Raw genomic sequence first — 18508 nt, 5'->3', positions numbered from 1 at the left:
ACAGAGGGTCCTTAAGGCAGCAAAATGACTCTGATACTATAATGGTAGATACATATCATTAAACATTTATCCAAACTCATGCAGTGTACAAGGAAGAACCCCAGTGTAAACTACGGATTTGGGTGATCGTGATGTGTCAACACAGGTTAATCAGTTACAACAAATGGACCACTCTGGTGGGGAATGCTGACAATAGAGGAGGCTATGCAAGGTGGTGGGGGGAGGAGTACACGGAAACTCTCTGTACCATTCCCTACATTTTGCTATGAACGTAAAACCATTCCAGTAAAACTAAAGCTATTAAAAATTTTTTCAATTGTAAAAATCCAGCACCAAGCCTGGCCCCCAGAATTCCCTGAAAAGTGAAAGTGAAGTTGCTTAGTCATGTCTGACTCTTTGCGACCCCATGGACTGTAGCCTACCAGGCTCCTCCGTCCATGGGATTTCCCAGGCAAGACTAGTGGAGTGGGTTGCTATTTCCTTGTCCAGGGGATCTTCCTGACCCAGGGATCAAACCTGGGTCTCCTGCATTGTAGGCAGATGCTTTTACCATCTAAGCCACCAGGGAAGTTTCTGATATATATCTGGCAAAATGTGACTATGCCTCTTCACGCCTTCAGTCTACCAAGTAGCTAGACACGGCCCTGATGTTGTAAATTTATTGTACCATAGTTAAAACATTAAGCCACACTTAATACCTGCACAGTCTGAGTTCTAATTACAGCCACCCTGACAAACTTGCATTCAGACCCTTACTGCCATACAAAAAGTTAGAGACCGAGCTCAGCAGCCTCATTACGCAACAAGTTATACCTGGACCACAGGAAAATATCCAGCTCAGGACGCCTTGGTCCTCAGAGTTGCACCAAGATGTCCTGGTCTGAATGCCCTTCCATCAACACCAGCCCAACCCATTCAACCCATCCTCATGGTGCTTCCCGCCTGCTAAGCACTTGGTCACTTCACCACCACCCCACCCACCCTCCGACCGCAAAGCAGCCCAGGAAGGAAAACAGAGTAAGGCCTACTGACCCTCTGTGCACCTGGGGACACTGAGACCCGGAGCCACACACAGAGTGAGGGACGAGAAACCTGGAAATCTAAGTCTGACTTCTATTTCCATGTTCTTTCAACTCCTCTGTCCTGAAGGACTTCAAAAAACAGGGCTGGATGACTTACTATCATCAATACTCCTTTTATGTCTCATTAGAATGAACAAAAATTCCAACTTCTTATTCTTGTCTAGACTTCACAAAGTGCCATCTTTACAATGGTTTTCAATGCCATTTTATGATCTGGGCTTCACCATAAGCCTGTCAGGTGGGTGTCAGCCTTCACATCTCAGAGAGTTTGGACTGAGGCCCAGCAAGGCTTCTGGCGGCCCAAGGTCACACGGAGCATCGGGGGCCGTGGTGCTTCCCACGCCAGTGCTCTATGCTCTCCACCTCCCACCTCCCAGACCTAAATGTAACTTCCACTCCAGATCCCCAGAGACCCACAGCCCCTCACCGACTACCTGCTGCCGGTGGTGCCACTGCGTCCCCTCCTCCTCGGCCTCTCATCTTGCTGACCTCAGCCCACTGTCCTTGACGAGTCCATGCCCCTTAACAATGAACCCTCTGGAACCCCCCACGAATGTACCCAAATACACTTGCCAAATACCACCACCATCAGATCATCCTCCACCTCAGCCCAGAGCACAGCTAATGATGCCTCCCAACCAGTGGGGGCACCAACTGAAAAACAAAGTCCTGAGAATGGACCAGATGGTGCAAGAAGCAGCTAACAGGCAAAATGTACAGACCCCCGAGTTCTGGGCAGGCCGGGGCTCACCTTGGCATTACCTATCCGTCCATCATCCGTCTGCAGCAGGCAGCACCTCCACTTGCTCATTTCTGCAGAGGCCAGTCTAGCGTGGAGGCCTCACCAAGCCCAAGCTTTACCCCAGGCCCTTGAGCCGGGCAGCACAGGCATAGAACCCCCATTTCCCAGTGTGCCTGTGGTCACTGGTCAAGGGCAAGCACTTGGGAAACCTTCTCCCATCTCTGGAACATCCCACTGACAAACCTAAACCATGTGAGAAGCGTGTAGACAATGGTGCATGGGCCACACTTCAGAAAGCTGATCTGGGAAAGCAGTCCTGGGCAAGGGGACTGGGGGGACTCCAGAGAGAAGGGGCTGGTTCTCTAGGACAGACTTGAGCTGATATCTGAGGGGTGGGTCAGGGCACACAGGTAAGAATCTACAAATATTTGGAAGGCACAAACACTGGGCAAGAATTACCTTGCCCAGTAACCAAATGTTTTAAGACATCAGGCAAAACTTGAACCGTAATTTACTTCTTGTCTTAATAGGAAAGTCTCACCAAGGATGGAAGAGGTGGCCCAGACACTGGACTCTTTGGCAGCACGGAGTAGACACAGAATCTTGGTTATCCTCCTAGGACTCCCGGGAACTGGACAATGAAGAGACTCCCATGGGCAGAGTCTACACATAATCCTAGATGCCAGACTTCCAGGGAGGTGGGAGGAATTGCTCAGTGCACGTCTTAATCATAGGGGATCCTCAGCACAACACAACCTTCCTGGAGGGAGGTCAACCCTGACAAGCCTCCCAGAATCCCTGAGCTCCTCATAGAGATGGAAAAAGCCAGGCCCAGAGAGGGTCAGGGACTTGCCTCGGTCACAGTGGGCATGTGAGAGTCAGAAATAGTCTTTGTCCGTCCCCATGCCCAGGGTTATCCCCCTGTGGCACCAGCATGGTCTTTGCACTTTTGAATTTCTCCCCAGGTCCCCGCCCAAGCTATCCAGCTTATTACACAACAGCTGACAAGTAGCCCCAAGTGCTGGTGACAAGAGCCCTTTGCTTCATTAGTGAAGCTTTGCCGTAAAGGGTCCTCACTTCCCTAAACACAGTCTCTCTGGGGCTGACAGCACATAGCAGAGCGCACGCTCAGAGAAAGGACAGGAAAATGGGTATAAAATTACATAATAACGTCTGGTTCACACACAGAGTTCTCTCAACCATGGAGACCCACTGGGAAAAAGTTGAGGCAAGATGACCAAAGGTTTGATGGGTCTTTTAAAGTTTTGTTTGGTCGAAATGTTTGCTCTTATTTTAAAAACTTCTTTGTCGCAGATAAAATTGTTCTCTAATTTGGTCATACATTTGGATTTCATTATTTTCAGAATGTATTCCAGACATCTAAAATTAAACAGATGTCATCAACCCCGTTTAGACCTAAAGACTTGTAACCAAACAGTGACTTCAACCCCAGCGCAATACCGACTTGGAACACTGTGTTTTAGTCATTAAAAGTTTTAAAACTCTGCCCCATTTTTCTCATTTCCTATAATGAGATCTCTTCCCCCTCCTTAAAATACGCCAATTCTTCAAGGGTCAGTGGAAAGTCAAACCAGAGAGTAAAGCAAATTTAAATATGAAAAATGGAAGAGTGAAACATGAAATCCACTGAAACCCTTATGGAGGAGCTGAACCACGACTTCATCACAAAGGAGGGAAAATAGTCCGGGAGAAAGCTAGGAGGAGTGTGAGCGCAGGAAGGGGATTTGGCTTCTAAAGCCTGAATTGTTTTATCGTTCTTTTTCTGACAGGGATTAGATTAGTAAGAATCCTCCAAGCCTGCTCCAGGCATCCTGGGGACAGTTAAAAAGACAATTCTCGCACTCCTCTGAACCTCATCTCCGAGCTCGCCCCCAAATCAATTTGTTAGATGGCATAACCAGGTCGGGAGGAAAACTGCCTGTCTGAGATGCCCAGAATTCACAAGCAATGGTACCCGGCCCTTGGGATACACCTGAGCAGTGGGGGAGGGATGTCTGGACCTGGGGTCTGGACAGGGTCACATTGGGGTCTGGCCTACTGGGCCACATCATGTCTTCATGACATCAGTTTCTTAAGCAAGAGAGAAAGAATAAAATTAGAGAAGGGGATGAGAGGGGTACAGAGCAGAGAGGACCTTTGCCTCTCCCACGGTACCTCCAACTACTCTATTGCCAATGAGTAGGCAGGCCACCAGCACGCAGGCCTCTGCCCCTAGGCCCAGTCCTCTGACTAAACAGAGCTGGTGCCTCAGCTGGGCCTGCCACCCTCAGGAGCCTAGGCCAAACATCACACTGCTCATTCAGAGGCCCACACCTAAATTCAGCTCAGGCCCCATCTGGCACGCCCTTCCTTCCCCAGCCACACACTCTCGTGGGGACCCCACACTGGATGGGGTGGGGAGAGAAGAGCTGAGCCGCTCACCTAAGCTTCCCGATGCTTCTTCTCGCCACAGCCTCCCCAGCCTCTTCCTTTACAAAATAACTCTCTGTCCTCACTCCTCTGGGCAGAAAAGCTCCCTACATGATGGAAAACCAGTTCGCTTCTAAAGACAGGATGGCACCTCCTGGAGCTCGTGGCCCCAGATACCTGTTCCAAGGAGGGTGCTCAGCCCCAGGTCCCAGGGAGGGGCATGGCCATGGATCTGCTTCCATGGGGACTGGCAGAATCCTTGTTGGAGTCTGCCACAGTCACCCCGTGACAGGAGGGGAGGCAGGCAGCCAAAGGACCACAGAGACCTCTGAGAGTGAACAAAGTCAAGGGCCTCCCATGAGGTGGGCAGAAGAAAAGAGTGATGCCTTTGAAACACATGACGGGTCCATTTTTGACCCGAGTTGGACCTGTTCAGTACATTCCAAACATTAGACGCCATCAAGCCACCTCCCCAAAGCCAGCTGTAAGTTCACAAGTGCACTTACCCCCAAGTCTTGGGCGAGTCAGCCTCCCTGGGCCTTGATCCTCCTATAGGCACATCAGTTGATTCATGAGGGTGTGCTCTCCACAACTGACAAACAGCTTCACTGCCGAGGCAAGCCTGGAGAGAGGAGTCCTGGCTGGCTGGCTGTGGCTCTCTACCGAGGAGGACTGCATACTCAGTGTTCATTAGTGATGTCTGCCTTAACTGCGGGAGAGCAGAGGTGGGGCAGCAATTAGTTCTTCTATCTGCCAACCCAGAATCAAACCCGCTTGTTCCTTGGGGAGACTGAGGCCCAGAGAAATAGATGAACCTATACCAGGAGGTCAGACATTAGAACAGAAGATCAAGTATTAAAAATTCTTCACGTTTGCCAATGGGTCTATTTCCATCCTCAGAGTTCTCTGGATTTGAATGTTAGACTTTTCAAAGCCTCTCTGACTTGTTTTCTTAGAGGGAGCCCCACACACCTGTAAGCGATGCATCAGGCGGGTAGACTGAGGTCAAACAGGTGAAGGGATGCTTCAGCTTACACAGACAGCCAGTGACAAACCAGGACAAACCCAGGCCGACCTGCTCACTAGACCACCAGCCTGTCAAGTTGGCACTTTTACCCATCAATACTGAGACACTGGAACTGCAAGAGGGCATTATACATCTGGGATGGGAGAATGGGAGGAATGCAGAAAGAGGGTTAGCTCTTCAGCTCACTGGGGGGTTCATACACAGTGACAATTTATTTGTGGTAACCACCAAATGCCCTCGACGTCACTTCTGAGACCCGGAGGTTGACCAGCTGCCTGAGAAGACCCCATTACCACTAGGGCCCTTGGAGCTTACTCCTACAAAGACTGTGTGACCAGCTAAAGTCACTTATTTCTCTAGGAAGTAGCTAATTAAGCTCTTAGTGCACATGGCAAACTGAAGTCACAAAAGGGACCAATCGGCTGGTAATTATTTGCTTTAGGGAAGGATTGATTTTTTCACCCTATAAAAATGGGGTTCTTATAAATAGCAAGAGCCCTTCTTCTAGCATGTAGGTATAACCCCATCCACAAAGGCTCTGAGTACACCAGCCTGTTCAGGAGCACAAAGCCCCTCGTAGGTTAGAACTTGACAACTGTCCTGCATGAAACACCTGATGAACCACTCCTGCCTGGTCTAAACACCAAAGAAAGTGTGAAAATGTTCGTCACTCAGTCGTGTCTGACTCTCTGTGACCCCATGGACCATAGCCCGCCACAGAAGACCGTAGCCCCCTGGAGAAGGGAATGGCAACCCACTCCAGTATTCTCACCTGAAAATTCCCATGGACAAAAGAGCCTGGCGGGCTACAGTCCATGGGGTCGCAAAGAGTCGGACGTGACTGAGTGCGCACACACACACACACACACACACACACATGAATGAATGCCTAATTGTAAACTCAGTGAGGGACTCTAAAGGAAAGGAACTCTGCTCCAGGAGAGCTTTTGATAAAGGCACCTGAGCTGGCTTGAGAGTCAGGGAAGGCTTTGCTAGAAATAACTATTATATTAACATCTAAGGGATAAGTAACAGTTAACCAGGCAGATATGGGTAGGGCAGAAAGTGGTCTGGGAAGAGATGAGAGCATGTGTCAGGGCCCCGGGGTAGGAGGGAACATGGTATGTTTGAGGAGCTGGGAGAGGTGGCCAAAGTGGCTGAGGAGTAAAGAGCAAGAAGCGGCAAGACAACAGACAAGGGCTTGGAGGGCACCCAAAGAGGTTTGGTCTTTCTACAGAGGTCAGTGGGACACCATTAAAGAGGTGAGTGCAAGGGTGTTCTGCAGAGATGGCTCTGGGTGCTGAATGGAGAAAAGGCCAGGAGGGCCAGGTAAAAGGAGGGGGCTGCGAGGATGCTACTGCAGCTGTCCAGGCAAGAGACAAGGCAGGGGGATACGGTGGCAGCAGTGAGGACGGACAGACGCGGAGGGGTTCAAGAGCTACAGGACGTAAAACCAACAAGACACGGGGCCGGACACCCCCGGGGGCTAGAGTGGCCAGGTCAAGGACGCCCCCTGAGTGTCCAGCTGTGTGAGTGGATGGACAGAGACCCCCTGAGAGGAAGGACCCTGGAGGAGGTAGCAAGATGGGTGTGCTGGGGGAGGAAGGTCAGAGTGAGTCTTCCATTCCTTCAAGACAGCCATGTAGAGATAAGTGCAAGCAGGAGAATACACGGGTGTCAAGGGAGGACATGTCCAGTAATGTGGTTCCTTTCCAAGGGCTGATCAGGGACAAGTCCCAGGATATTACAGCTCTCTCTCCATAGCCCCTCTCACTTCCTCCTCCTGAGCCTTCCTACCAAGGGATTTTATATGGAGATTGCAAAATAGAGCTGCTTGCCATGGAAGTCAGACACCTTTTTGCACGAGCAAAATTTCAGTCTTTTTTCCCCTACAGAAACAGTAAGGGAAAAAAAAATAATAACCTTCAAATCTAGCCAGGGGGATTAAGTGTAGATACTCAGGAGGACTTCCTGGCTCCAAGGGTGTGACACTGGAATGCATTAGTAAGCAGGAGTCTGGGCTCCCCCGCGCCACCTCCGAGGTCCCTGAGATAGGAGTGGATAGCAGTCTCTTGGGGATGCTTGGAATACAGTCCTGCCAAGACACAGGGGATTGGACCTAGTAACCAGCGAAGCTCCCTGGGCCCAAATGATTAAGTGCTAGTCAGGGAACCCTGTCCACCTGGTACCCATGACTCCATTCACCAAGCAGTCCCCACAGGCAGAACCAGTGCCCAGGGGCTTTACTCTTACTTCTTCCATCTCATCCTCACAACAGTGCCCCTGGGTGCAGTACTCTCTGTGAAAGATGCAGACACCGAGGCTCAGAGAAGTTAGGTAACCCACCTGAAACCACCCAGAGAGTGAAGTACACTGCTGGGACTGGCACCCTTGACCATCACCAAAGCCCATACTTCTCCCTTCTCCCCAACCCCACTCTTATTGGAGAAGAGCCTGGTGTTACAGTGCTCTTAGAAACATGGCTAACACGGACTACGGACAGGGTAGAAATGATCTACAACAGCATTTCAAAACAAATGCATTATACGTATATAAACATAACAAAAGTCACAATAAATATGTTATACAATGGTACCCAAAGAAGAAAAATTTGCTATTCATGACCAGAAAAAAAAAGGGGGGGAACTGTACTTCCCTGGTGGTCCAGGGGTTAAGAATCCGCCTGCCAATGCCGAGGAGACGGGTTCAGTCCTGGTCTGGGAGATCCCACGTGCCGGGGAACAAGTAAGCCCGTGTGCCACAACCACTGAGGGCCACGCGCCCTACAGCCTGTGCTCCACAGCAAGAAAAGCCACTGAAATGAGCAGCCCGTGCCCTGCAACGAACAGTAACCCCCGCCTACTATGACTAGAGAAAGCTGGCATGCAGCAACGAACATCCAGTGCAGCCATATAGAAATTTTTTTTAAAAGATGTCCAAAATTGGGAGAAAAATCTGTAAGAAACAGAACCTTGTAGAAAGAGGCAAAACATAAAGCTTTGTGCATATTTTAAAGGTAGTTAATGCCAAAGGGCCTTTCAGAAATACCCTGGCTACATGCACCAGCATTTACAAGGGTTGCTATTTCCACAACCTTGCAAGAAATTTCTACTGATTTGTAAGAAATGTGTACGTTCTTCATCTATCATGTGATACAAATGTATTTCCCTGTCTGTCCTTTGTCTTTATGACGTGTTAGTTTCCTTTCTGGAAATTTAACTTGAATAACACAGTTTACAAAGTTGCTTAAATCTGTCATTTAAAGCAAAAATCAAAGGAAAGACATGTCTTTGCAGGATTTTAATTCTGTTCTCCATGGTTGACAAGCCACCATGTCTGATGAGTGACGGGAGAGGCCGCCCTGGGGCTCACTCAGAGCGGCAGCCCTCCCGGATTATCGGCATCCACTGGTCTCTGTCTCGGCCACACCTGTTGTCCTGCCTCCAGGGTCCCAGAGCACCTAGACCTTTGCAGGGGAGCCCACACCCCCAGCCTCAGGTGGTAGCACCACACCCAAGCCAGAGGGTGGCACCGGAAGCTGGCTGCACCCTTCCTGGGACCTCGCCCCCTCCAGAGGCAGCTCCACACTCACTCCAGGTCTTTCCCTGAGCTGGTTCCTGTCACAAAGACACACACCTGCAGAGCATGTTGTCTCCAAAACATCAGCTGGTCAGAATAAGGCCATGTGACTCACCGTCAGCTCTCAGGCCTGACGGTATAGAGCTGGGAAACTGAGCCTTTGGGCTTTCCCTCCACCCCGCCATGGAAGGAGCTGGGCATGCCACACCGTCACAACACAATGTCCTTGCCCATCACCCTTCACTGTGGGCAAGGGGCACCAGGGCAAAGCTGAGATGCACATGACCATCTGTCCCCAAATGGCAGCAGATAAGCCAGCTTACAGGCTTCTCTCCACAGCACCCCGTCCTTCCCTTGTGTCACACCAAGACAGCAGGCAGTTGCTGCAGAGGATGAGAACCCCTAAGAAAAGAGCAGGGGGGACTTCCCTGGCAGTCCAGTGGTTAGGACTCCTTGCTTCCAATGCAGGGGGCGCAGGTTCGATCCCTGGTCAGGGAACTAAGATCCTATGTGCCACATGCATGGCCAAAAAATTAAAAAATAAAAAAAAAAAAAAGAAAGAAAGGAGTAGGGGCCTAGAGTGAGCCCAGACCAGGGCTGGGAGACTCTGGTCACCGGGCTTCTCAGCCAAACCCAGGGTTGCCCTCTCTCTCAGAAAAGGGGCCTCTGAAGCCCCCTTTTGACTCGGCAGCCTTCTCCCAGCCCCCGCTGCCCCATGTTGCCCAGCTATGCAAACACAGGCATGTTTGGGGGAAGAATGGTGCTCATATTTAATAACCCTCAAATCTGGCTCCACATGTGGCTATTGTTAGGTAGATTTAAACAGCAATTACAGAGGTCCCTCCTTCCTCCTCGGCAACATCTAGGCCCTTAATCCAGCTAAGACCCAGAGAGTTGAGGGTTGAGCTCACCAAGATAAAGGTACCAGCTTCAGCAGGGTCTGCTCCGGGCTGGGAGAGCTGGAACACAGACAATGGCACTCCCCAAATCCATTCCTTGCCAGCGAAAAAAAAAAAAAGAGGATGGGGTACAAAGAAGGGACTGCCTGGCTGATGTCTCCATGATAATTCAGCTTCCAGAGGATTTACTTAGAAAGTTTGCAACAATGTTTGGACTGAGAATTCCAAAAAAAAACCCAAAAAAAAGCAACATGCCCCCTCAGCAGCTGAAGCTCAGGCCAAGACAGGCAGTGGATCTGCCTGCTTCTAGGACTCTGCAGCCCCCTGCTCCTTTACCTCAACGGCAGACAACCCAAACGCTTCTGCCTGGTAGGCAAGGTGGCCCACTGTCTGACTAGAGTAGAAACGTTTCCATCGAGGAAACATCAATGGGAGATAGGACTGGATGTGCTGGAAGAACTGCATGATGTGCCTTGAGGGAGTCGTTTGCATTTACACTGCCTGAACCTTTGCTCAGGCCAGTTCCCTCACCAGCAGTCCCTCCCCTCCTGTAAAGTCCAGCTTTAAGGTTCCCAGTGCTGCCCTGGACTCAGTCTTCCGTGTTTGCACCCATGTTGTCTGCACAGGCTTGAGGGGCTCCCAGTGTACAGCTTGTCCTGTGGGGACCAGACCCCCTACTCCAGTTGGGGAAAGAGGCTCAGGAAGACAGAGGCCGTGATGTCCCTCTGCGGGCCTGGGCCGGCTCCATTAGGCCAACACCCCGCCTCTGAAAATGAAGCCCTTTCTCTCTGTCCCGGTGTCAGCGGAGTGAGTGAAGGTCCCAGCCCTGGAAGCCCTCCCACGGGGCTGGGAACCCTCTGCTGGGGAAGGGCCGGGATGAGTGATTGCATGGTCCCTGCCCACCCTGGAGGCCTGTGACTGTCTGGTGAATCAGCCCCTCTCCAGCCACTCAACCTTTCTAGTCTAGATCTTCTCATCTAAGTTTTCTGAGTATAATTTGGTTCTGCTGTATCACCAAATAATAATGAAAACCACTCGGTGTCAACTATCATCTCCGATAAAGGCCCGCTTGGGTCTGAAGGGGTAAAGGGCCCACAGCCAGCATGTATGGAGTGCCTCATCCCTGGCAGACAGGCACTTGCTGGGACTCACACACAACTCCCCTCGGAGTCCAGGAATGATGGCTGTGCGTCACCCAGACTGGGATGTGAATCCCAGCTTCACCGCCCAGCGGCTGTGTGACCCTGGGCAAGTTACTTCACCCACTAATCCTTAATTTCCTCATCAGCAAAGTCATAATGACAGTAATAACAAGTTGAGGGGGTTGTCGTGATGGCTGATTAAATGCACTCACGCAGCCATTCTCAAAGTGTGGTCCTGGGACCAACAGCCTGGGAACCGGATGGAAAGGCAGATTCCTGGGCCCACCTTAGTTCTCCTGGCTGGGCTCCTCTGGGGGAGGGGGGTCCAGCCACCTACTTGCACAGACCCTCTGGTGACTGTGATGCACTCAGGGTGCAGCATCACTGAGCTGTGTATAGAATGTGCTTGAGGACAAGGGCCGGGCAAGCAAGCCGCAGTCTGCACTGCAGGGACCACTGTCTGACTCTCTCTTCTGACGGACCTGAGTCTCAGTGAGGTCAGGTCACTGCTCCAAACAGCCAGAACCCAGGCGGCATGACTCTGGAGACCAAAGCCTATCCAACAAGCCCTAGTGTCTTCCATTTAAAGCCCAAGTTCAGATCAGTTCAATTCATTCAATAAGTTGAGTCCAACTCTTTGCAACCCCATGGACTGCAGCACGCCAGGCTTCACTGTCCTTCACTATCTTCTGGAGCTTGCTCAAACTCAAGTCCATTGAGTCAGTGATGCCATCCAACATCTCATCCTTCATCGTTCCCTTCTCCTCCCACAAACCCTAAAGCAAAATAAGTCCTGCCAGTGTTTTCCACGTGGTAAGCAGAGGTTAGTGTGGGTAACAGCTATAAACACTTTATGTAAACCTTCAAGGAGAGCAAAGAGCCTAAGAATAGAAATGACCCCTCCAAACACATGAGGGTATAGAGCCTCTGTGGCCAGAGATAAGTCCATTTATGCTCAGGAATAAAGGAGCTGGGATACACAAGCTGAGGGCTCTCCAGGACACAGATGGCAGATACTCTCAGGCCAGCCACCTTCACGGCACTACAGATAGATATGTGAGCTGGGCAGGTCACACCGTCCATCTCTTTAAGTACTTTTCAAACATGAAATGCAAAGTACAATTAGCAGCCAGTCAAGAAACTTTGCGACTTTCCCCCTAGGACTCAGTTTCCCTGCCTGCCTAGAGGGTGGGCAATAAGGGCTGTTTCCCCTTTCCACATCTGCAGCCTCTGTGCTTTCTGTGCCTTGGAACAGACCTCTTCCTCCTCCTCTCAGCTCACGCTCCAGAGTCCGGGGCCACCATGCACCTACTATGAAGAGGGCACTGGCCACACCAGCTGCGAAAGGCCAGACAAGCCTGGGTCTCAGGCTGCAGGAAGAAAGTGGGGAATGGTCTCTGGGAAACCATTCTGCAGAGAACTCACTGAAGCCACTGCCCCTGGGGCTGCTCCGTTTCCCATCTTACCATGTCACTCCAAGGTAAAGACCCTGTGGGGTCCTCTCTGCTTCCAGGAGACCATCCAAACTCAATGTCATCCGTCCCAGCACTCAGTACAACACGTGGCAAGCACTAGGCTCCTGATACCTGTAACAAGTGTACGGAATGTTCCTAAAGCAACATTCTCAGTGCACCACGCCCCCTCTCCCCATTAAGCTTCCCCAACCTTAGCAGAGCCCACTGAGCTCCTCTGCTCTCCAGACTGTCACAGGGCCTGAGATGCCACTCTGAGTTGTTCTTAGATCACCTTCAACTCTCGGCACTCTAGACACCTCCGAGTCTTTTAATTCCACGAGGAAACCAAGCTCTCCCTGACCTCAGGCCCTTTGTATATGCTTGTCTCTCTTCTGGAATGCTCGTCCCCCTCGTCTTCACTTGGTGGATTCCTTCTCAGTCTTTAGGCTTCAGCTTAAAAGTGACCTCCTCAGAAAAGCCACCAGAGAAGGCAATGGCAACCCACTCCGGTACTCTTGCCTGGAAAATCCCATGGACGGAGGAGCCTGGTGGCCTGCAGTCCATGGGGTAGCTAAGAGTCGGACACGACTGAGCGACTTCACTTTTCACTTTCATGCATTGGAGAAGGAAATGGCAACTCACTCCAGTGTTCTTGCCTGTAGAATCCCAGGGACGGGGGAGCCTGGTGGGCTGGCGTCTATGGGGTCACACAGAGTCGGACATGACTGAAGGAACTTAGCAGCAGTAGCAGCAAAAAAGCCACAGTATCTAGAGTAGGTTCTCTCCCCTTTATTTCTTTAATAGCACTCTTCACAACGTGATGTTATCTTTTAGTCTCTTGTGTTTTATCTGACTGCGCACCCCACTCCAATGAAAGGTCAGCTCCAGTAACAAGAGACCACCTCTCGCTCACCCCTGTCTTCCCAGTGCCTGGTACACTGTAGATGCAAAATAATATTTTTAGAATGAGTAGGTTAATGAATGAATACCCAGGGAGGAAGACAAAAAAGCAATACAAATGATCCTAAATGAAGACAAGAGAGAGCATACTTGGTTGCAGGATGTGAGGATCACAGGCTAGGCAGGCCCCAGGCTCCTTCGCCCAGCCTGGCTGAGGGTAGACGAGACTGCCACGGTGGGTTTGAACCTGCTCCCAGTGGACAGAGAGTGGCACTGGAGAGCTCACCATAGATTGGTGGTGACCTTCTGCCCTTTCACCAGCTAGCCCCAAAGGAGGGCACCTCAAACAGCCCCTGGGCCATGACCACCATGTGCAGACAAGGGGCTGGGCCCAGTGGGAGAAGCCTTTGCCCTTCCCAGCCCACCTGTTCTCAAGGTCTGTTGTGATTCAGGGCCAGTGGCAGGAGATGGGGAAGGACACCCAGCAAAGGGAAGCTGCCATCAGCACTGCACTGACTCCACCAAACAGGTCCTAGCGGGAGCCTGGCGTCCTCATGAGTCCCCTGCTGGAAAACACTCAGCTCCTGGGTGGGGTGGGGGACACCTATAGAGAGCATGAGACCCTGTGTCCAACCCCCGGGACAGACCCCTGCCAGTGTTTCCAGTTTGTGAGTTTCTTGAGGCGCATGAGTGCCAGACTGGGCTGGGTGATCAGCCTAGCGTTTGCCTTTCATGGGCGTCTGAGCTTCTCCTTCCCAGACTTATATTTGAAACATGCCATGATGGATGTTCACGCCAATAGGAAGACTAACAGCTGGCCACCACTTATTTATTCAAAGCACCTCGTGCCGTGAGAGATTTCTACACACCACGTTGCCAACTAGATTCCACGCTGCTACCACGCACGGGCTCGCTGCCAGTGGCTCCCCACCAAATCAGAGCCATCGCTTCCCCCATGGGCTTCTCAGGGAGGGGAGGAGGGTGGGGAGGGGTCTCTTCCTGTTCCTGTCCTCACTCACTCTGTGGCCTTAGGCGGGAGTATTTATACAGCGGCTTTGACTGCTCGCAGCCAGCGAGGTCCATTAGTTGGATGTAAATAGCTCTCAGCTCTTCAAAGGCCAGGGCAAGTCATTCTGTGAGGTCTGAGTCAGCCCTGCCAGGGTCTCGCGTTTCAAGCCTTATTCATCTTCTTGATAACTTCCATAAAGGGCCAATGCTGCCTTTTTGCTCTGCCGGTCCTGCCAACAGCACCCCAGTAGGATTTTCACAAGAAATTGGCATTCGCTGAGCTCCTACTACATACACAACTCTAACCCAGTCACTCCAGAGGGCACAAAAAAGCAGAAAACATATTCGCTATTTTTTAGGGAGTCAGGCACACATGGACAGGAAATAGTCCAGGTCAAACCACACTGAAACCTTAAGAAACGCAGGGCAGAGTGGCCTCAGGTATAGCAGAGTGAGCCAGGAAGGCACACAGCCCAGTGGCCAAGGACATGGCCCTGCTGTCACAGAGAGACTGGACTGGGGTGTGAATTTCAACTCGGCCTCTTTCTAACTGCATGACCTGGGGCAAGCACCTTAAACTCTCTGAGCCTATGTTTCCTCTTCTGTAAAATGGAAGTAAGACTACAGATAATAAGGTTCTTGTGAGAACCAAGTGAGATGGTTATGGAAAGCACTTGGCATGGTGCTTGCCACGATAAGCACTCAAGGAGCAATGGCTGTGGTTTACTGGAAGAGATGCTTTCTGGGGAAAGTGAGTTCTGATGCTCTGGTATAAGTAATGGACACAGATCTATCCTCTAGCTTGTCATCCTGCCCTTGTGGAGTGGTGACTGTGACACCTGCAGCCTCTCTGATCTAAAGTCAGAGAAGAGAGAAGGACTGGCTACTGGTCTTTGGACCATGTCTTCCAATCCCAAGAGACATACAGGCTTCTAGGAAAAAAGGAGTCCAAGTCCCATAGCAAATTAGCCCCATGGAAAAAAAACAACCAAAAAGCACAAGGTCAGATAATACTCAGGGAAGCCAAATCTGAGCCACGGCTGTGGTTGGGGTGATGGGAGCAGGGAAACAGCACCCTTCTTGGAAATTCTGCCATGGTCTTGCCTGCAGGGAGAGGCCTGGTGAACAGAAGCACAAGCCCTGTCTTCTGATAGGGAACTGTCACCGGATTCCACCTCAAGCTCTTTCTCACCCTTTGTTTCCCAACACCTTCACAACTACTACAGGGGGCAGGTGAAGCAGGTTGGAATATCATCTGCAGTTTACAGAGGTAAAACCAAAGATCAGAGAGGTTAAGCAACTTGCCCAAGGTCACACAGCAAGGCAGGGGCAAACCTGGAACTCACACTCCATCTTCCAACTCTTGATCCAGTCCTCATGACTTTCCTTATCTTTCTCCCCAGCAGTCTCAGCGGCCAAAAGTCAGAACTGTTTGAATAGTTCAAGTATATCCTACAACACAAAAATCCTTCAACCAATCATGAGACTCCATGGAAACAAACGACATTTTACATGTGGCCACTTTCCAGATGTTCCCAAGATGGCCAGAGAGTCTCCAGGGTTAAGACAACAAAGTCTCAAGAAGGAAGCAACTTAAGTTTTTGTCAAGGGTTAACGGTAAGATAAACTATTCTACGTCCACATTGTGGAATACTATCAGGCACAAGGCAGAATGAGGTAGATCTTGAAGTACTGCCATGGAAAGAACACCAGCACACTGATGAGTGAAAACCACAAGTTGCTGAATGAGGCATGTGATATGATCCCAAGGATATTAAAAAAAAAAAGACAACAATGAAAACCCACTGGATTCATAAATATACATACACAAACACACTGGAAAACATATGGTTAGACCTACACTGGATATCTTCCACGTGCCCCTGCAGATCCACTCTCCATCACGCTCCAGCCTACCCCATGCCCTGGGAGGCACCGGCGGGTGACCTTGCCTTCCAGCCAGTGCTGAGCACCAATACAAGATCAAAGGAATGGAGGAGAAGGAGACCAGAGTATTTATTCTCCCAGTTTCTACCTACAGTGTCTCCAAAAACTGACCACAACCAAAGCTCCCGGCCCCTTTCAAGTTGCTCGGCTCTCTTCTCCCAGGTTCGGTTCCTTGGGCCTAAAGGTGAGAAAGCTTTCCCTGGGGTACTGTGTGATGCTTTGGGCCTTCCCTTGACATGACTTTACATAGGGTCTCTCTACTAAAACCTCCTCAAATCATCCTAGTTAGAACATGCCATCTGTTTCCTCCTAATATAGACCTAAACTGGTGACAGTTAGCTGCGGCAGGGAAAAGAGGAATAAATACCAGAAGCTTAGAGATCTATAGTGACTTAAGCCTTTTCAATAATGATGTGTTGTGTTTGCGTTTTATAGTAAAAAACTTTAAGCAGAAACAAAAATGCAGAGAACACCACAGCAAGGTTCCAAGTATCTGCGGCTCAGGCTCAACAACCATCGGATAATGAGCAATTGTGTTTTAACCATGGTCCCCCAGCCACTCCCACCTCACGCTATTTTAAAGGAAATCTGTGATATTCTATCACCTGTAATGTTGTAAACGAAGGCAATTGTATTTCTACGTTGCCTGAGTAAAAATTGATTAAAAACAAAGGAATTCTCAAAGCTGTAACTTTTGTGGGTGAGAAGACTCTGTCCTTGTTTTTAGTTTGTGACATTATCAAGGTTTTTCCCCTGTCACGTCCCAGAACTGTGGCTCAGAGGCTGGCCAGGTGGCCACGCTGGTCCCTTCAGTGGACTGGGGGCCCAACTAGCTCAGTGGCCTTGCCATCCAACCTGTTCTAAATGTGGAGGCTCTCACTATTAATACAAAACCCCAGGAATACCTCCCACTGGAGCATCAGTTTTTAGGTTGTTTGGTCTAGTTTTTTGTTTTTATTCCTGCTTTAACTTTTTATTGAAGTACAACTTTATGTTTATGAGCCTCATTCCATATTGTTGGAAATAGAAGTAGGCTGTTCATTTTAATCGCAATATATAGTATTCCACTCTGTGAATTTATACCATAATTCATTTATCCTTCCTACTCTTGATGGGTATGTCGGTGGTTTCCAGTTCAGAGCTGTTACAAATGGTGTTGTTATGACATTCTAATACATGTCTTTTGAGGTTCACATGCATGCGTTTCTTGGGCATACACCTAGAATGGAAGGCATATTTTAACCGTGGTAGACACAGTTACCAGAGAAGGCAATGGCACCCCACTCCAGTACTCCTGCCTGGAAAATCCCATGGGCAGAGGAACCTGGTAGGCTGCAGTCCACGGGGTCGCTAAGAGTCGGGCATGACTGAGCGACTTCACTTTCACTTTTCACTTTCATGCATTGGAGAAGGAAATGGCAACCCACTCCAGTGTTCTTGCCTGGAGAATCCCAGGGACGGGGGAGCCTGGTGGGCTGCTGTCTATGGGGTCACACAGAGTCGGACACGACTGAAGTGACTTAGCAGCAGACACAGTTACACAAAGTGTATGTGATTTCCAGTATTCAATATCCTTGTCAACACTTGGGTATTTTCTGGGTTTGTTTGCTTATTCTACCTCAGTCATTCTGGTAAATATAGTGTTATCTCACTGTGGTTTTAATTTGTGTTTCTTTGATGACTAATGAAGCTAAACACTATTTCATGTGCTTTTTGGCCATGTGGATATCCTCTTTTATGAAATATCTTTTCAGGCCTTCCTTGCACATTTTTCTAGTGAGCTGTCTTTTTCTTATGAATTTGCGAATGTTACTTATGTATTCTTTAAGTAGAATTCTATAACATTTATAGAATGTTACTTATAGAGTAGGATACATGTTTTCTTCCATCCTATAGACTGACTTTCACTTTCCTGATGGTGTGTTTTGATGAAGAGAAGTTTGTACGTTTCATGTGGTCTAATTTATCAATCTGTCTGCTTGTATGGCTAGTGATTTTATGTCTTGTTCAAGAAATACTTGCCTTGCACTGTCCTCAGTTTTTACAAAGATTCTCCGAGGAGGGGAAAAAACACCTACTAGAAATGGAATAAGACAAGCACTGAGAGACCACTGGAGAAGGCACCAAAACAGTAGCTCCAAGAAACAACATACAGTTGCCTTATTACAAAGATAGTCTCCTGGTTTTTGCAATTCCCTTGTTAGCAGCCACTTGTCAGAACCAAGGCTCTTCTCATTTGCAAAGACTTAGCTTAGACTGAACTCACCCCCATCAAGAGAAAAATGTAGAGCTTAGGGT

The 18508-nt window shown here is 49.6% G+C and overlaps 1 protein-coding gene across 13 annotated transcripts in view; it reads right to left on the bottom strand.

Moving 5' to 3' along the window:
- The window catches only part of LOC133251295 (uncharacterized), a 293640-nt gene that overhangs the window by 161611 nt on the left and 113521 nt on the right, over positions 1-18508 (bottom strand). For all 13 annotated transcript variants that reach the window (XR_009737567.1, XR_009737566.1, XR_009737568.1 and 10 more), the window contains exon 2: positions 4761-4963. Coding sequence is in view for 1 of the 13 variants with exons in the window: in XM_061423559.1 (XP_061279543.1) it covers positions 4761-4963 (203 nt within the window). In the remaining 12 variants the exon portion in view is untranslated. The remainder of the gene's footprint in view (positions 1-4760; positions 4964-18508) is intronic.

Source organism: Bos javanicus, chromosome 7, assembly GCF_032452875.1.
Source record: "Bos javanicus breed banteng chromosome 7, ARS-OSU_banteng_1.0, whole genome shotgun sequence".
Lineage (NCBI taxonomy): Eukaryota > Metazoa > Chordata > Mammalia > Artiodactyla > Bovidae > Bos > Bos javanicus.
Note: the sequence above shows the minus strand (reverse complement) of the source record. Positions and strands in the feature narration are given on the sequence as shown.